This window comes from Sinocyclocheilus rhinocerous, unplaced genomic scaffold, assembly GCF_001515625.1.
Source record: "Sinocyclocheilus rhinocerous isolate Xijiao unplaced genomic scaffold, SAMN03320098_v1.1 scaffold1615, whole genome shotgun sequence".
In the NCBI taxonomy this organism is placed as follows: Eukaryota; Metazoa; Chordata; class Actinopteri; order Cypriniformes; family Cyprinidae; genus Sinocyclocheilus; species Sinocyclocheilus rhinocerous.
Window position 1 is genome coordinate 1,784,188 of NW_015645292.1, and position 16,197 is coordinate 1,800,384.

A 16,197-nucleotide genomic window follows, 5' to 3' on the forward strand; every position below is an offset into this window, starting at 1 on the left:
TGAGTGAGTGTGTGTGAGTGAGTGTGTGTGTGTGAGTGTGTGTGTGTGTGTGTGTGAGTGAGTGTGTGTGTGTGTGAGAGTGTGAGTGAGTGTGTGTGTGTGTGTGTGTGTGTGTGTGAGTGTGTACATGGCGCGTTCAGTCCTGTAGTGAGTCAGCAGCACTGTGACAGTGATCTCAGTCTTTGCTGGTCTTCTTATAGTCCGGCCTCGTCTCTGTCAGTCCAGCTGTGAGGTCTGAGAGATCTGGACTCACACCTGTTCACTCTGCTGGCGCTCTGGAGTGAATTCAGATCTCATACACTCACCTAAGCCAGCCCAGAATGCCCAACGTCTCAGTTATTGAAGTCTGTGCTTCAGAATAGAAGAGCTCTGATTAAAATCACTGTTTACAAGATGAGATTCATTCATTCATCCATGATTTCAACATGACTTTTCTTGAAATCGTGCTGAAATCTAGAGTGCGTTATGAACCCGTGCTGACGCGTTCACATTAAAGGTCTGCTGAGCGGCATCTGCATGCTCTGATTTCATCTTTTATAAATGGAGCAGTGCTGACCAATCAGGGCTCACCTGTATGTTATTTAGTGGATATATATGTGCAGGTCACTGTACAGTGATGGACTGAAGAGCGTTTGATGATTCTCCTTTGCTTGATTGAGTCATTCACTGTATAAAGTACATCAAAACAATATGATAAAATACTGAATGAAGTAAATAACAGTGACTGAAGTTTATTGTAGTGTCTATCTTTCCTTTAATTTACAACTAATTTAATGAGAAACCAGAAAGACCAGGTGATTTGCATCTCTGCAGGAAAGGACAAATATTTCTGATTTTGATAAAAATGGTGTGTGTGTCAAGTTCTTCAGAGCCCCTCGTGTCTTTACCGCACTCACTGGATGCAGATCGTTCTCCTGAGTGTGATGTGTCTGTATTCTCTATGCGAATGATTTGATGACTGATTGATTATTAGCATGTCTGCTAAAGTAATTCTGCATGCTAGTTTGATTTGCTGTTTTTTCATGAGACGTTAGAATTAAACATTTGACCAGAGGACACTTTGTTCCTGGCAGTTTCATTCTGAAGTCTCGAGGGTGTGACTTACAGCAGCATTAGGGTGAAATCTTCATCTTTATGGCATTTACTGCATTATGTGTTGAGCAGCTGCGTATTGTAGTTTTTGTATAATAAGGGTTTGCCGTGAATGACACGTGTTTGCGTCAGAGCGACTGTAAAGAATCAGGAGACTGATGACTCGAGGCGTTTGTGGACGAAAGCTCTCATCTCGACTCCCGTATTTCCAGAAGTGGTCAGATTATAATATTCTCTTTCTCTCTTTAGGAACCATGAGTTTGCGAGAGCTGCATCTGAACGGTCCATGATGAGCAGTGCGTCTGCAGATCGTGAGGTGCGCTGTCTGCTGTGAACACGCCACGCCTGACCCTCGGCCTGCTGGGAGCTGCAACTCTTTCCATGTGTTTATTTGAGGTGCTTTTATGTCCAGATCAGAAGCGCTTTCAGACTCTTTTCTCATGGCTTTGATTGCTCAGACACTAGCGGCGGAGTTCCTGTCTGCATCGAGTGGCAAAGTAATGCGGCCCTTTCTCTGGGCTGCGCTGTGAGCGTCTCGCTGTGGTCCTGTTGTGCTCGTCTTCTCTCTTCTGAGCGTCAGAATGAGACATTGTGTCGGGACAGAGAAGAGCGTGTGATCTCTCACCAGCAGTTTTGCACTGATCCAGAAAAATGAATGGAGGCAAAGAGAGGGAGGGTGCTGAGGGCAGAGGTCAGCTCGCCCAGGTGCCCATCGGCTGGCAGCGCAAGGTGGAGGTCTCGGGGGTCCTGTATATCAGGTATGGACCTGCTCTGTCTGAACATGCATCGCCAGGGTCCACATTCATTCCTGCCGAAGTTAACCATCCATAAACATTTCCTAACAGCCGTGAATCACTATTTTGCATTATTTGTATTAAAAATATATTTTTGTCGATGCGACAGCATCATTTATGAGGTTCGGTGAAACAGCAGCTGACACAAAAACGCTAAGACGCGTTGTGATTTGGTCCTGTTCTCATATCGATGGCTTAATCTGAGCCACTGCAAAAAAGTAGGGAGAAAAAATGCATTCTAGATCAACATCAGATGTTAAATGTGTTGGTTCTGATCCTGATAAGTTACCTGGCCGAAGCTAACTAACCTCTTCTGGAGTGTTCCGGTGGGCAGCATGTCATTTCATGTGGTTCTCCAGACACAGCATTTATGTGTAGAAAGTGTCTAACATTATTTTACTGTAATTGTGATCATTTGGTGTGTGTGTTTAGTCCGAGTGGATCAGTGCTGTCCTGCCTCGAGCAGCTGAAGTCGTACCTGCTGACCGATGGCACGTGTAAGTGTGGTCTGGAGTGTCCTCTCGTCCTCCACAAGGTCAGTACTCAGACGTAATGCTGCCCATTTCACACAATCTGGACATCTTTCCAAAAGCCACATTGTACATCGTCATCGATGATAAATCACTGTGCTGTATTTTATTGTGAGATCTTTCCTCTACCTGTGTCCGTTCAGAGGAGCCTGCAGCTGTTCGATTATAACCGTCACGTATCACATGTGCTCCAACTGAACTAAAAAACAGCATTGTACCCTGAGAAAATTTCAATATGCATTTTTGTCGTCTGTTTAAAATCAGAACGAGCGATGGCAACGAATCACTCTTTTGAATCTGAATTGCCTGAATTGTAGTAATTGTGTAATTCAGTTCAATTCATTCAGATGTTCTCTTAATGAACCATTACGACTTTAGTCATTAAAAAAAATCTGATACTTAAGAAACACAGAGAACAAAAAGAGTGCCATCAAAATAAAGCACAAGTCTTTTTTTTTTATTTTATTTTATTTTTTTAATGTAATAGAAACTTCAGCTAGTGCTGTATCATGAAAACATGGGGCTGTTCAGCTGAAAGTGTTGTTATATCCGCCTGCAGATTGATTTCCTCTGTGTGCGTTTGCTGTGTTTTACACTGTTTTTTTGAGTATGAAAGTGACTACCGGTATTATGTTGTTCCATGATATGGATTTTGCTATACCGTGGATGATGATGATGAATATACTTAAGATTCACAAATACCAAAACAAGGTGTCTACAGCAGACGCGAGCGACGCGATGAGACAAAAGCAAATAGAACCCAGTGATGTTCTGCTGTGGATGCGGCGCGACACAAACCCATGACGGTAAACTGATGCCCGTTCTATTTCTGACCAACTCCAGCGCTCTGACACAAAGAAGAATTTCAAATCAAATTCAAACAAATTCAAAGAGAATCGTGAAAAAATTGTTTCCTCAAAAATATTGTGCAGCACAACTGTTTTCAACATTGATAATAATCAGAAATGTTTCTCGAGCAGCAAATCAGCATATTAGAATGATTTCTGAAGATCATGTGACACTGAAGACTGGAGTAATGATGCTGAAAATACAGCTGCGCATCACAGAAATACAGTAGCCTATATGTTAAAACATTCAAATAGAGATTTTAACACAAATGACGATAAAGAGTCGAGGCTGAACGTTTTTATCCTCTGTGTGCAACACCGTACTACACAGGCATTAGTAATCAAACACAGAGCATGTAACAGACCAAATGAATAGAGCACAAATCTCCTGCTCCAGTGGTTCCCAAACTGAGGGATTGTGTACAGTCAGCAGATTATTTTGCAAAAGAAACCTCTGCAGGGTGATAAAGACTACACTGGGTAATTTTCCAGCTTATCATGCCGCCACTTGTCTGATAAGTAAATAATTGAGCGCAAAATATTAATTTGACATATTTTAATGACCTCAACATGACTAGGCCTATATGTTAAAACATTCAAATAGATCATTAAAATTTACAATATTTCACAATATTACAGTGTTTACTGTGTTTTTAATAAATACATGTAGTCTTGGTGAGCAGAAGAGACTTTCAAAAAAAAAAAAAAAAAAAAAAAAAAGAGGGGGGGGGCTTGAAAATATTTTTCTCTACAAAAGGGGGGGCAAAATATTAATTTGACATATTTTAATGACCTCAACATGACTAGCAGTACCGCTTGAGCGCTCTGTTATCAGTTGTAGCAGTTGTAGTTGTATCAATATCAGGCCACTAGATGGCGCGATTGAAGAATCAGAGTTGTATTGCAGGGAGCCATGTAGAAATATCTTGATAATATTTTTCTCTACAAAAGGGGCCCCGGCAGAAAAAGTTTGGGAACCACTGGCCAACTCAAACACACAATATTTAATTTAATTTAAATTCATTCATACAGGCCTACCTCATGTTGCACGTTTGCACTTTTTGAGAAAAACAATGGCACAATAAAAAAAGTATTTTCAGGTCTATGTCCAATCCCTCACCTTTTCTAGTTATACAAGGTTAAAATATTTTGCCTGTAATTTTTTTTTCTCATATTGCAATATAATATCTATCACCTGGACAGTGTAAAATATTGTGATATGAATTTGAGCTCATATCGCCCACCCCTAACTGTTTGGATGTGAGGTTAACTTCCTGTAATCAGTGTGGTGCCATTGACTGAGATTTACTCGCACCTAAATGCAGGGGCGGACATAACAAATAAGCGAGGTAAGCAGCCGCTTAGGGCCCCGGGGAATCAGGGGGCCCCATCTGATATTGGCGAAACATATTTGTGTATTTGTGTTCTGGAGAGCGTCAAATGTTCACTCACTCACTCACTCAGTTTTTGTCCAGTGCGGAGTTCTGCAAGCTCGCGAATCCTCTCTTTATAACGACGTGTAGATACGATGTAAATAAGAGATTGATTGTGCAGTGTGGAGAGCTTCACTGATTAACGGAACGTCGTGAGATCGTGATAAACTGAAGTGAATGACAGCTTTTAGTGATTATAGAGCGAGCGCTCTTTGTTAAAAGGACACAGTTATTGTGTTAGGGCCCCATACCTGAAATTTGCTTAAGTCCGCCCCTGCATAAATGTCACATCAAATAAACAAAACAACTGTGACTTCATGCTGACACTCAAGTCTTGGTCTGAAATGTCTGTTTTCTCAGGTTTTCAATTTTGATCCTGGTGCGGTGGTGAAGCAGAGGACTGCGGAGGATGTGAAGAGCGATGAGGATGTTACGAAGCTCTGCATCCACAAGAGAAAGCTGATCGCAGTGGCGACGCTGCATAAGAGCATGGAGCTGCCGCGTCCGGCCCTGACGCTCACCAGGCCCGGCGGAGGCACACGTATGACAACAGAGGAGCTTTTGTGTCAAATTAATATGAACATTTATGGAGAAGTGATGAATCTTTGATATTTCCCTCTTTTTAAACTTGTGCATGGTTTTTTCTCATTATTTGATTAATTTTGCTGTGCATTGCTGCAGGGGTTCCTTTGTTGTAAATTAAGTAATGCTAACCTATTGATAAATATAATGAATGTCACAGTATTACCTTTAATGGCAAATATCATAACTAATGACAATCTCAGGAACTCACTGCAGTTCTAGCAGAAAACCCCTAGCGGCTCATATATACCCTCGCTAGGAAACCCTGAGCAATCGCATCCCGTTCTGCACCTGAAATGACTGACAGCGGCTCTCGCTCTTCCTGTAGGTGTGACGTCTGTGACCCGTAACGCACAGCCTCGAGCAATAAGGAATAAAACCCACGAGGGCCAGCCAGAATGTAAGAACCCGTTCAAGGCGATGATGGCGGCGGGGCAGCGGCTCTTCTCTCCGGATCCGTGCGGCTCGCAGCAGCAGGAGGTTTTCCCTGTGTATTCCCGGCAGAGGCTGGCCAGCAGAGAGCCGGGGCCCAAGTCCCCCTACCGCAGCGTGCACATGCTGAGCCCTCCCTCGCAAGCCTTCGGGGACGGCTCTCTGTCCTCACGAACTGACGCTCTCGGCAGTCCTGATGGGTTTGTGCGCAACACCGCCTGCAGCTTCCAGGGGACCGGCAGTCCCGGGGCCATGCACAGCAGCAGCCGCATCCCTCTGTCTTCTCCTGGAGTCATGATGCACGGCTCGCCCGCTGCCCAGTCGTCCTGCATCATGGCTGGAAGGACTAACATGCCTCTGTCCCCTCCGGTCCCCAACAAGAGCCCGATCATGAAGAAGCCCCTGTGCAGTTACCCGCCGGGCATGGACTCCAGCAGGACTGTGTTTCGTCACAAGGCCCCGTCTGCTCCCGCCTGCGCCCTGCAGAGCAAGCAGCTGAGCTCCGAGAAGGACCCTCTCGGCATCCTGGATCCGATTCCCAGTAAACCCAACCCTTCCGCTTTCCAGCCCAGCGTCCACTCTCAGGTACCAATGATGAATGTAAACATCCCCCCCGCCATCGTCCCGCTGCCGAGTAACCTGCCTCTGCCCTCGGTGAAGCCGGGGCCGGTGGGTCACATGCAGAGGACTCAGCACACCGCCTCGGTCTCCCTGTCGCCCGTCACCTCTCCCGTGCACATGCCCGGGCCGGTCTTGGGCCGCATGGAGGCGTCTCCGCAGCGCTCCCGCTCCTCATCCACCTCCTCGGAGCAGGGAACCTTCGCTGTTCCCCCCTGCGGAAGCATGAAGGTCCCGCCGCGCTCGCCCAGGTCCTCCATGAGCTCGCCCCGGCCCGCTCTGCCCTCCAGCCCGTCTGGCAAACCGGACGCTCTCCACCAGTACAAAGACGTGCCCAGCCAGCTGCTGGCCGGGAAGAGCGCTCAGCACAACCCCATGTATCCGCACGCCCCGCAGAAGGAGCACCCGGGCCTTTTGGGAATGCCACTGAACCAGATCCTTAAACAACACAACGCTGCCTCTTTCCCTGCCAGCAGTCTCCTCTCAGCGGCCGCCAAAGCACAGCTAGCAAATCAAAACAAGCTCGTGGGAGGTGTGTCGAGTGCAGGGGCGTCTGATGCTAGCAGGGCTGTCGAAGGCCACAACACTCTAAATTCCATGTTGCCACCCAACCCTTCCATGATGATGCCCAGCGGCGAGGGCCAGAGCGGACGCGCGGCGCTTCGGGACAAGCTCATGGCGCAGCAGCGCGACCCTCTCCGCAAGCGCAAGCTTCCTCCAAATGCTGCCAACCACGAGAACAGCTTCTTCAACATGAGGACGCCCTGTCCTTCCGCTGAGCTTATGAGAAAAACCTCTCGACTGCCCTCCAACACGTCAATGGCCCAGCTACTCCAATCTCTGAGCAACCACAGCTCCCACATGAGAAACCCAGGCCGCGCACACTTTAGCGAGGGGGCCGTGGTCTCCGGAGCGGGGCCTCAGAGCGCACAGGTCCAGCAGCGGCTGCAGGGACAGACGGAGGCCATGCTCTGCCCCGGCGCGGAGTCTGTGGCGCTCCCAGCCCAGGGCCAGTATCCAGGCATGATGAACCAGATGCAGGCGACAGCGATGGGAAACTGCGGACCCATGAACCAAAGCGGAAGCCATGTGATGGGACACGCGAGCGCTCACTTTCAGCAGCGCGTCCCGCCGAACATCTGCATGCTGCCCAGCGGCGCTGATGACCGAGGTGAGGAGAATATCCAGCGTCTTGATGATGGTTAAACCAAATTAGTATTGAGAATTATGAAATTTCACTACTATCTAACATGTTGGCATCATGACACCCTTATTTCAAACATAAATATCATTATATTGAAATAAAATTACCTGTATGGTGATGTAAGATTTTGGTGATATCGCCCACCTCAGCCCAGATTTTAGCTTTTAGGTTGATCTTAGCTGATTGGTGGCAGTTTCTAATTACAGGGCCAGAAGAAAAAGAATGTTTCTAATGGTTTGGAAGCAGTCGTTCACATGGCTTAAAAAAATAACTGATTTGAATTTTTTTGTGACAAGCCATTGAACATTTTTGCAGGGCAAGTAGATCTGGAAAAAAACTCTCAAATTGAGCCCTGCTAAATTCAGTTTTGTAATAACTACCACTCTAAATATTGATATATGTTATGATGTTATAATGAATATGTGAGTTGCTGGAGCTGTTATATAGTGAATATAGTCACACACAAACACCTTTTAAACTATATTCACCGCTATATAACATAAGTTGATACTGATAAAATCATCTGCTAAGCAGCTAAATTCGTAAGGCCAACAAATCAGTTCTTATATTCGCACTAAATCAGGGGTAAAAATGGCTTAACCCTCTAGGCAAAACTGGCCCTTTCCATGATTTCTTTAATTTTGCATAAACAATAAGCAGGATATTCTGTTCCATCCCAGTAGTGCTGTCAAATGATTAATCGCATCCAAAATAAAAGTTTTTGTTTACATAATATATTTATGTGTGCTGTGTATATTTATTATGTATATATAAATACACACACATACGGTATATTTTTTATAAATATTTACATGTATATGCATATATATATTTATATTCTTATATTTTATATTATATATAAATATATTTAATATATAAACATAACATATTTTTCTTAAATATATACATGCATGTGTTTGTATTTATATATACATAATAAATATACACAGTGAGTGTACACACATATATTATGTAAACAAAACTTTTATTTTGGACGTGATTAATCGTTTGACAGCACTACATGCCAGCTTCCTTCTGATCTGATCTGAAGTGACGAGTCGTATTCTGTAAGCAGGTTCTGCTGATGTGTGCAGCATCATTTGATCATTATGAGAGTCACTTGAAAACAGTGTTCAAATCTCGGTCATTAAGTCAATCTATCTAAGTTAATTACATTGGAGAGCAGATTACCTGCTGTCAGCTCACCATAATGTGTCATAATAATAATCGTTGTCATAATAACACTTAAAATCCAAATTCAATAATTTGTTAGACTGTAAGAAAAGGAGGTTAAAAAAGAAGAAAGAGGTTGTGTCCTCAATGCATGCATGTAAATTGCCTTTTTTTTTTTTTTTTTGCTAACGCTGCACAGATGCAGTGCTAGCATGTTCTGCTTCAGGCCTGTTTCTGTTTTCTTGGCTAGAGCACTTGCACTCACACGGTTAAAAAGCTGTGTTATACCCTGTGTACACACATCTTCCCTGACCTGTTCAGTCGTGTGTGTGTGTGTGTGTGTGTGTAAATCATACCTTGGAAAGCACTACCAGTCATCTCACTGCTGTCTCCATGGCAACCTCCCCAGCAGCCGCTGGCAGTAGATCACACACACTGTCCGCAGCGGCCGTCATTCTGTGACACGCAGCATTCATTATGCAACACGACACGACTGCTGTCGCACATGCGTTTCATTTCAGTGGATGTGCATGAGTTCAGTGTGAGGTTTAAGCTTGATTACACACTGAACGCACATCATGCGTTAGCATTCATTGTGCCACCACACACCGTTTATCATCCAGAACAGGATTTTACGCACTGATCTGCAGCTCAGCAAACTACACACACGCTCACAATAAACATGCTGGGTTTTATAAACTTAAGCTACTTGTTCCATCTCTAGCCCTCGATGTCCTGCAGAGTCCAGCCTGATCAAACTCAGCTGTAGTTTCCTCGTGATTATCTTGATCAGGTTTGGAGCTCACCTGCAGGACAGTGGATCTCGAGGGATATTGAGCAAGTATTTCACACTTTTGAAGAGCCTTCAAGTAATTATATAATGAAATATCTGCAATTGTTTACACATGGCTATTTTTTTGTTTTAGTGGCTTTACTAGCATGATGTAAATTTGGACATTTAAAGTTACAAGATTAGTAATCAAATCACACTAGTCTTATGCTAAAAGTATAATATTGTTTTACATCTTGTGGTTGTACTTTTTAAACATCCTGCTTGCATTCTTTTCCGTATTTTATTTCCTCTGTGTATGGTCGTATTTGGAGATGTGACTGGTAACACTTCTGTTGCTAACAGGCGAGGCGGCATCGCTGAGCTGCAGCATCGCTAACACTCCTCAGATGAGCGGCGTGACGGCGGCCGCGGGGCACATGTACCACCATCACCCCACACTGCAGGGCATGCACGGGGTCTCTGCTTATCCGTGCCAGGGGCATTCCTTCGCAACGGCTCCTTTCACAGACAGTAACGTTCCCAACTCCAACAGCTTGCCTTGCCTGTACCAGGATTATCAGGTGACTCACTCAGTCCAGTAAAACAGTCCTGTCCTTGACTGTAGCTAGCCTGCTCTAAGTGACATACTCTTGTTTGTGTGGTTTTTGCTGTGTTCAGGGCTGCATGCCTGATGGCGGCCAGCCTGCGATGAGCTCTCATTCTGGAGACGCAGGTCTGTACCGAGAGGCTCCGCAGAAGCTGCAGGGTCAGGCTGACGTTTCCATGGCGGGAGCATCTGGAGGCCAGAGTTCGGTGGAGTCTGTGGATGCGATCTACAGAGCGGTGGTGGACGCCGCTGGCAAAGGCATGCATGTGACCATCACTACCGGCGTGAGCACACAGGCCAGCCCCGTCCCCGCGCTCAGCGCCATGAGTGCCTTCACCGCCTCCATCGGCCCGCCGCTCAGCCTGCCTCACGCCGTTAACGCGGTCATACACGCGCCGCGCGGATCCAAGGGGACGGAGCCCGGCAGAATGCAGCTGCCCAACCACACGCGCAGAAGCTCCGAGCATAGCAAGAACACGCCTGACGGCGCAGACACGCACGAGTATTTCCGCTCGCCTAGCGCCGCCACACCTCGCCCGCAGTGGGACGAGCCCAACCACGCGCACTGGAGAGGAGAGGAGTTTCTGGAGTGCTCCACCCAGGTGCACAGCAGTCCGTGCAGCAGTAAAAGAGAGAGAAAAACCGTGATGGAGTGTCTGCAGGAGACGGCCTCCGACGCTCAGACAGACGACAGCGCGAGCCTGCGGTTTAGCCACCGCGCCAGAGAGCGGCTGGAGCTCAACGGAGCGCTGCCTCGCGGAGGATACGGGGAGCCGCTCACCGGAGACGACCAGTCGCCCGGATCCTCCACCAGCTTGGAAGGGCCGCTGCTCAAAGACTACACTCACTTCAACGGGCACTTTAACGGACACTGTGCACCCAGCCCCTCGGACACCAGGAGCCTCAGCAGCGAGGAGGAGCTGCGGCACCCAGACTCTCCTTCAGCAGAGCTGCTGCACTACAGGCCCCGGGCCTTCAATGTGAGCGAGCTGGTCTGGCCGATCAAAGGCTTCCCGCCCTGGCCGAACAAACTGATGGGAGAAGAGCATGGGCACAATCCCAGCATGCAACTGTCAGAACAGGCCAGGGTAAGAGACGCTGCCTTGTCCTGTCTATATGCCCTTGAAGGTGCCTTACCCAAAAGTCAATTATTATGCAGCGTGAAAATATGATACAGAAACATCAAATGTCATTTTGCCGTAGAGCAGCGGCTAGTGCAGCAGCCCAAACATTTCAGTGAGATTTGTCTCAGTGGTTTTGTCAGTGTTTGTCTGGATTACGAGGGCTTTTAGATCAAAGATTTAGGTCAAATTTCAAATCTTCAACTGCAGTAGTAAATATAGCAGACAGTAGGTTTTCTGGGTTCTGCTGTTGAGGTAACAGATCTGCTGTTTGAACTCTCTTTAGGTGGAACCGGAGCAGCTGAAAACACTAACACAAGACCTTCAGGTGCTGGACAGAGCCAGCAAAAAAAACAGGAAGTAAGTGTCTCTGTAACACAGCGATCCTACAAGCCTAAATTGTAAAGAAACACCTACAGTACAAGTTAAAAAAAAAAAAAAAGGTTAAAAGGAGATGCTCAAACCAACCGAACAGGAGGTGCAACCAAAGATCTAAAATGTATCTCGATTGAAGAAATGGTACAACACTCACTCTAGAAAAAAAAAACATCTACAAGTGAGAATGTTAAATGGTGTGTCTGAGTTTTCACATGCTGTTTAAGGGTTAGTAAAATAGTAAGTTGATGTTACCACGATAAGACCATCTCGCTCAAGCAGTAGAGCTGATCTGAGATCAAGCACAAGCTCATCTTTAAGATGCTCTCAGATTTCTTCATTCTATCTTCAGCAAACAGAAAATTGGATAATAGTGTCAGTACTCTGTATTTGTTCATGTATACCTCAAAGTGACCTTTCGCCCAATTTCTAGTGACAGGCTCACAGTTTTAGGTTCAGTTCACATTTATTTGCAAAGTGCTTTTCACAATACATATAGTTTCAAAGCAGCCTTACAGAAGATGCCTGTTTCATGACACAAGGTTATTTGACCAGGGAAATGTTTTCACTCAAAGTTCTCTAAAGGATGTTTTTGAAAAACGTTTTGTCAGGAATAATGATAAATTGATCAAATATTGAAAGAAAAAACTAATATAATGGTTTGTTATATTGATGTGAGTTGGTTGTCAGTTTTTTTTTCTTCATTACTACTGTATGCTACTACTATTTGCTTCTTTAAAATACTTAGATCCATGAAAATAGCCATAGATACTGAAATGGCAATAAAAATAAATATCATTTGGTCAGGGACCAGGAAGTCTTGCATTAAATCTAGAAATCTATGTTAGTCTCTTTGATCCCCAGTGTGGAAAAGGATGAATTATAACTGTATGTGCACTAGTCCAGGAGGAGTTAGGGTTAGGTGTGTCGGTAAGGACACCTGAGTGCCAGATTTTAATAAGATAATTAAGAATTGACAGCACAGTCAGACCACAGGGCATTTCTTGTTCAAAAGTCTCAGACCGTGGACATTTGTCTAGATGTGGTCTGAAAACAACAAAGATAACAATGAGTAAACATAATAACAATAACTCGTCATAATCGGCAAGAAATAATCATCTACAATCATATTCTTTAAGTATTTAAAGGGGTCATATGACGCTGCTAAAAAGAACATTATTTTGTGTATTTGGTGTAATCAAATGTGTTTATGTGGTTTAAAGTAAAAAAAAAACACATTATTTTCCACATACTGTACATTATTGTTTCTCCTCTATGCCCCGCCTTTCTGAAACGCGTCGATTTTTACAAAGCTCATCGGTCTGAAAAGCGAGGTGTGCTGTGATTGGCCAGCTATCCAGTGCGTTGTGATTGGCCGAATACCTCAAGCGTGTGACTGAAATGTTACACTCCTCACCAGGTTCAGGAAACTTTCCTCCGTAAAATGTGCTGCACACACTTGAATATTGGGGTTGTACTGTTCTGGAACAGTGTTGTAAATAAAACTTAACCACTGATTTCTAGTTGTGTCCTCTTTCACAGCGCCTTCACGACATGGCGGCGGCAGCAGCAATACTACAGCGAGAATCAAAGTTACGCCTTCTTTCTTTGCGTGCACATTTGGGCGGCGTTATGCAAATCTTCCCACATAGTGAGGTAGATAAGGGGGGGTGGCGTGTTAGAACGAGCCGTTTTAGGAGGCGTGGACCAGTCTTAACTTTTATAAAGAATATCTCTTTGGGTTTGAGACTTTAATCTTTGCGACTTTAGGGGTCTTCTGTATGCACAAATAGCTTGTAACACTCCAAAGACAAAGGAAAACTTGAAATCGCATCATATGACCCCTTTAACATGTACTGAAATGAAATATTATACTATGTAGTACCTCTAGGTGTCGTGTGAAGCTCACAGTAAAAGTAGGTGAAAGGTCATTATATTTTACTGCGTCATTAAGTCGAACGAACAACGTGTAACTGTCAATCCACACAGTTTACAATATTAAATACTTCAAATATAGTACTTACAAACATCACTTAAACTATGAAATGAAGTATTAAACATTAAGAAGGCAATACGGCAGATGAACTTGGACACGCGAGTTGCTATCCGCTGCTCGAGTGAATAAACAAGCTCCTAGCTAATATACTTCTAGCTAAATGCAGCAAAGCATGCTTACATTGTTTCAATGACTCACGTAAATGTCCACTTCATGGAAAATGATCGTTATTGTTCATCCTCGGAACACTTGATGCTCCTCTGCGAGCGATCACCGGATGACGTCACAGTAACAGGTGCGCTCATGGGCTTAGCACCTAGTCGATGAAAAACTCCGTCTGCGCTGAGATGTTGAGAGGAACCAGACTTGTCTAGCAACAAAATAATGTCAATAACAATAATGCATAGACTAAGATAGTACAAATCATTAATGTTGTGTTGAGCACTTGTGTTATTGTGCTGCAGTTTGGCTCGACGTCTGTTGTTTTTAAAGGTGTGCTATTAATGCATCTCGTGTTTCTCTCTCTCGCAGGGCGGGAAAACTGAATCATCATTTAGAAGCTGTGATTCATGAGGCCATGAGTGAGTTGGACAAGATGTCTGGAACTGTGAGTTTCTCACACACACACACACACACACACACACACACACATCATGGAGCTTGTTCTGATTGGATGAAGGGATGATACAGTGAAGCTGTTGTCTGTCGATCTGCAGGTTCATCAGGATCGTCAAGTCAAGCTGCCCAAACCCAAGAGGAGGAAGATCTCCAGATAACAGCAGCGTCAGTGTCTCTCTCTCTCTCTCTTTGATCGTGGTGCTACACTCTAGCAGACGACTCATCGTGGCTCCGCCCTCATCCAGTGACTGACAGGTGCTGGATCAGCCAATTAGAAAAGGCAGCAAATACAACTTGTTGAAGAACTATTTTTTTCTAGTGTACAAGGAAAAATATCAAATGCAAAAAAAAAAACGAAAAAATAATTACTGCATTTAAGAACACAGACAGTCCAAATATTTCTGATATGTTTTCGATGTGTATATAGACGATACAGTAATTTCATGGTAAAAACATGGGAAGAAGTGTAAATACTGTAGGATAATGACATGTACAAGCCAACTCAATGCACACTTTATCTTCAGCTGTACAAAACACAAAACAGAAATGTCTCATCTGCCCATAAGGCCCTGCGACATTACAATGAATAAGAGTCAATCTGAGACTTTTCTAAGCTTCAGTTTGAGTTGTATTTTGAGTGTGTGTGTGTGTGTGTGTGTGTGAGAGTGTGTGTGTCGGAGTGGACTTCACCAGCTCAATGGGCTAGATGCGGGTTTGACTCGAGCTCGTGGGCTTCTATATATATATATATAGTTTAGGTCTTCCAGCACTAAACACTAATACATGAATATGTTTATAATTGTCCCGTGTCATTTTGCTGTGTTTTTTTTGTCTTTATATGGTTATGTTGGTCTTTCCTTTGTGGATTTGTTGTATTTGAGTTAGACAGCACTGGTTTGTGAGGTTTCATTGGAGTCGTTCTTACTGTAATGGCCAACGAAGAGGAAAACTAGGGGCCTTATAATGTTATTAATGATTCATGGACTCCCTGTTTATTTGACATGTTCAGTAAACTTGGCAATAATATGGCCCTGCGCAGATACTCACTAAAGCCTTGTACTTATGTACACACACACACTTCAGTATTATTCCGTTAACACACAGTGTTCCTTTGCCTTTCATGATGCACTCAGTATTTTCTCTGTTAAAGTTTCACTCATCAAGAATTTAACAGTACTTTTGGAAATCTTAATTTCACTGTCCACTTAATGATGGAAGCCTCCAGTCATATCAGTAATGAAATAAGATTAGATTGACTCTACATGAAGACGGTCAGGAGCCTCATGAGATCACATGACCAGCCGAACACCAATCACTTTATCTCAGTAACATCAGGAGTCAGAATCAGTCCGAGAACAGGAACACAAACTGAAAAACCACTGCGTGTATCTCCACGTGGTGTAGTAATGTGGTGGTGTGTTTGATTCTGCATTATGGAAAGACACAGATGAGCTGTCGGTTTGTTGAATCTCATACTGTTCTAAAAGGCGTTCATGGGAAATGTCACTTAGGTGAGAGGAGTTTGTTTTTGTCTTTGTGTCTGTGCTACTTTCATGAATATACGATCAGAAGGGTTAGTAAATGGCTTTAGCACTGAGGGGCAGTAGTGGTTTAGGGGTCATAGACGGGTTAGGAACAGGTCAGAGGTCAGCATTGTGCTCAGAATCACTGGAGTAAACATCTGCCAGCAACACTAACTCAATATGAAGAGCTGATTGAATTATTTTTGTGTGTAAACTCTATAGGTATGTGTGGGATTCGCAGCACATTGCTGTGTGAAACACTCTCATCAGCTTGCATCCGTTTGAAACTCTAAAGCAGGGCAGATTAAATAGCAGATATTGGCAGTTTTCTCTCCTTGTCGTCAATCTTTACAGAAATCTCACTACGAAATTAAGTGCAATATTTCCATTCCGTGGACGAGCGTGTGTGCGTGCGTGTGTGCGAGAGTGTGTGTGTGTGTGTGTGTGAGAGTGTGTGTGAGAGTGTGAGTGTGAGTGTG

At 44.4% G+C, this 16,197-nt stretch overlaps 1 protein-coding gene and 1 long non-coding RNA gene across 2 annotated transcripts in view; one reads left to right on the forward strand and one right to left on the reverse strand.

Annotated features, from left to right (window-relative positions):
• The window catches only part of mbd5 (methyl-CpG binding domain protein 5), a 19,159-nt gene extending 4,781 nt beyond the window's left edge, over window positions 1-14,378 (forward strand). Inside the window, exons 2-10 of the mRNA XM_016509474.1 lie at window positions 1,342-1,850; window positions 2,319-2,421; window positions 5,058-5,238; window positions 5,608-7,500; window positions 9,842-10,059; window positions 10,157-11,173; window positions 11,493-11,566; window positions 14,109-14,184; window positions 14,294-14,378. Coding sequence (XP_016364960.1) covers window positions 1,744-1,850; window positions 2,319-2,421; window positions 5,058-5,238; window positions 5,608-7,500; window positions 9,842-10,059; window positions 10,157-11,173; window positions 11,493-11,566; window positions 14,109-14,184; window positions 14,294-14,353 — 3,729 coding nt within the window. The 5' untranslated portion in view covers window positions 1,342-1,743 and the 3' untranslated portion in view covers window positions 14,354-14,378. The remainder of the gene's footprint in view (window positions 1-1,341; window positions 1,851-2,318; window positions 2,422-5,057; window positions 5,239-5,607; window positions 7,501-9,841; window positions 10,060-10,156; window positions 11,174-11,492; window positions 11,567-14,108; window positions 14,185-14,293) is intronic.
• On the reverse strand, window positions 12,033-14,300 carry LOC107705940 (uncharacterized). Its single transcript, XR_001636112.1, has 3 exons — window positions 14,228-14,300; window positions 13,758-13,947; window positions 12,033-12,628 (listed from the first exon to the last, which is right to left on the reverse strand). It is a non-coding gene; the product is annotated as an uncharacterized LOC107705940 (long non-coding RNA).
• Window positions 14,379-16,197: the final 1,819 nt, after the last annotated feature.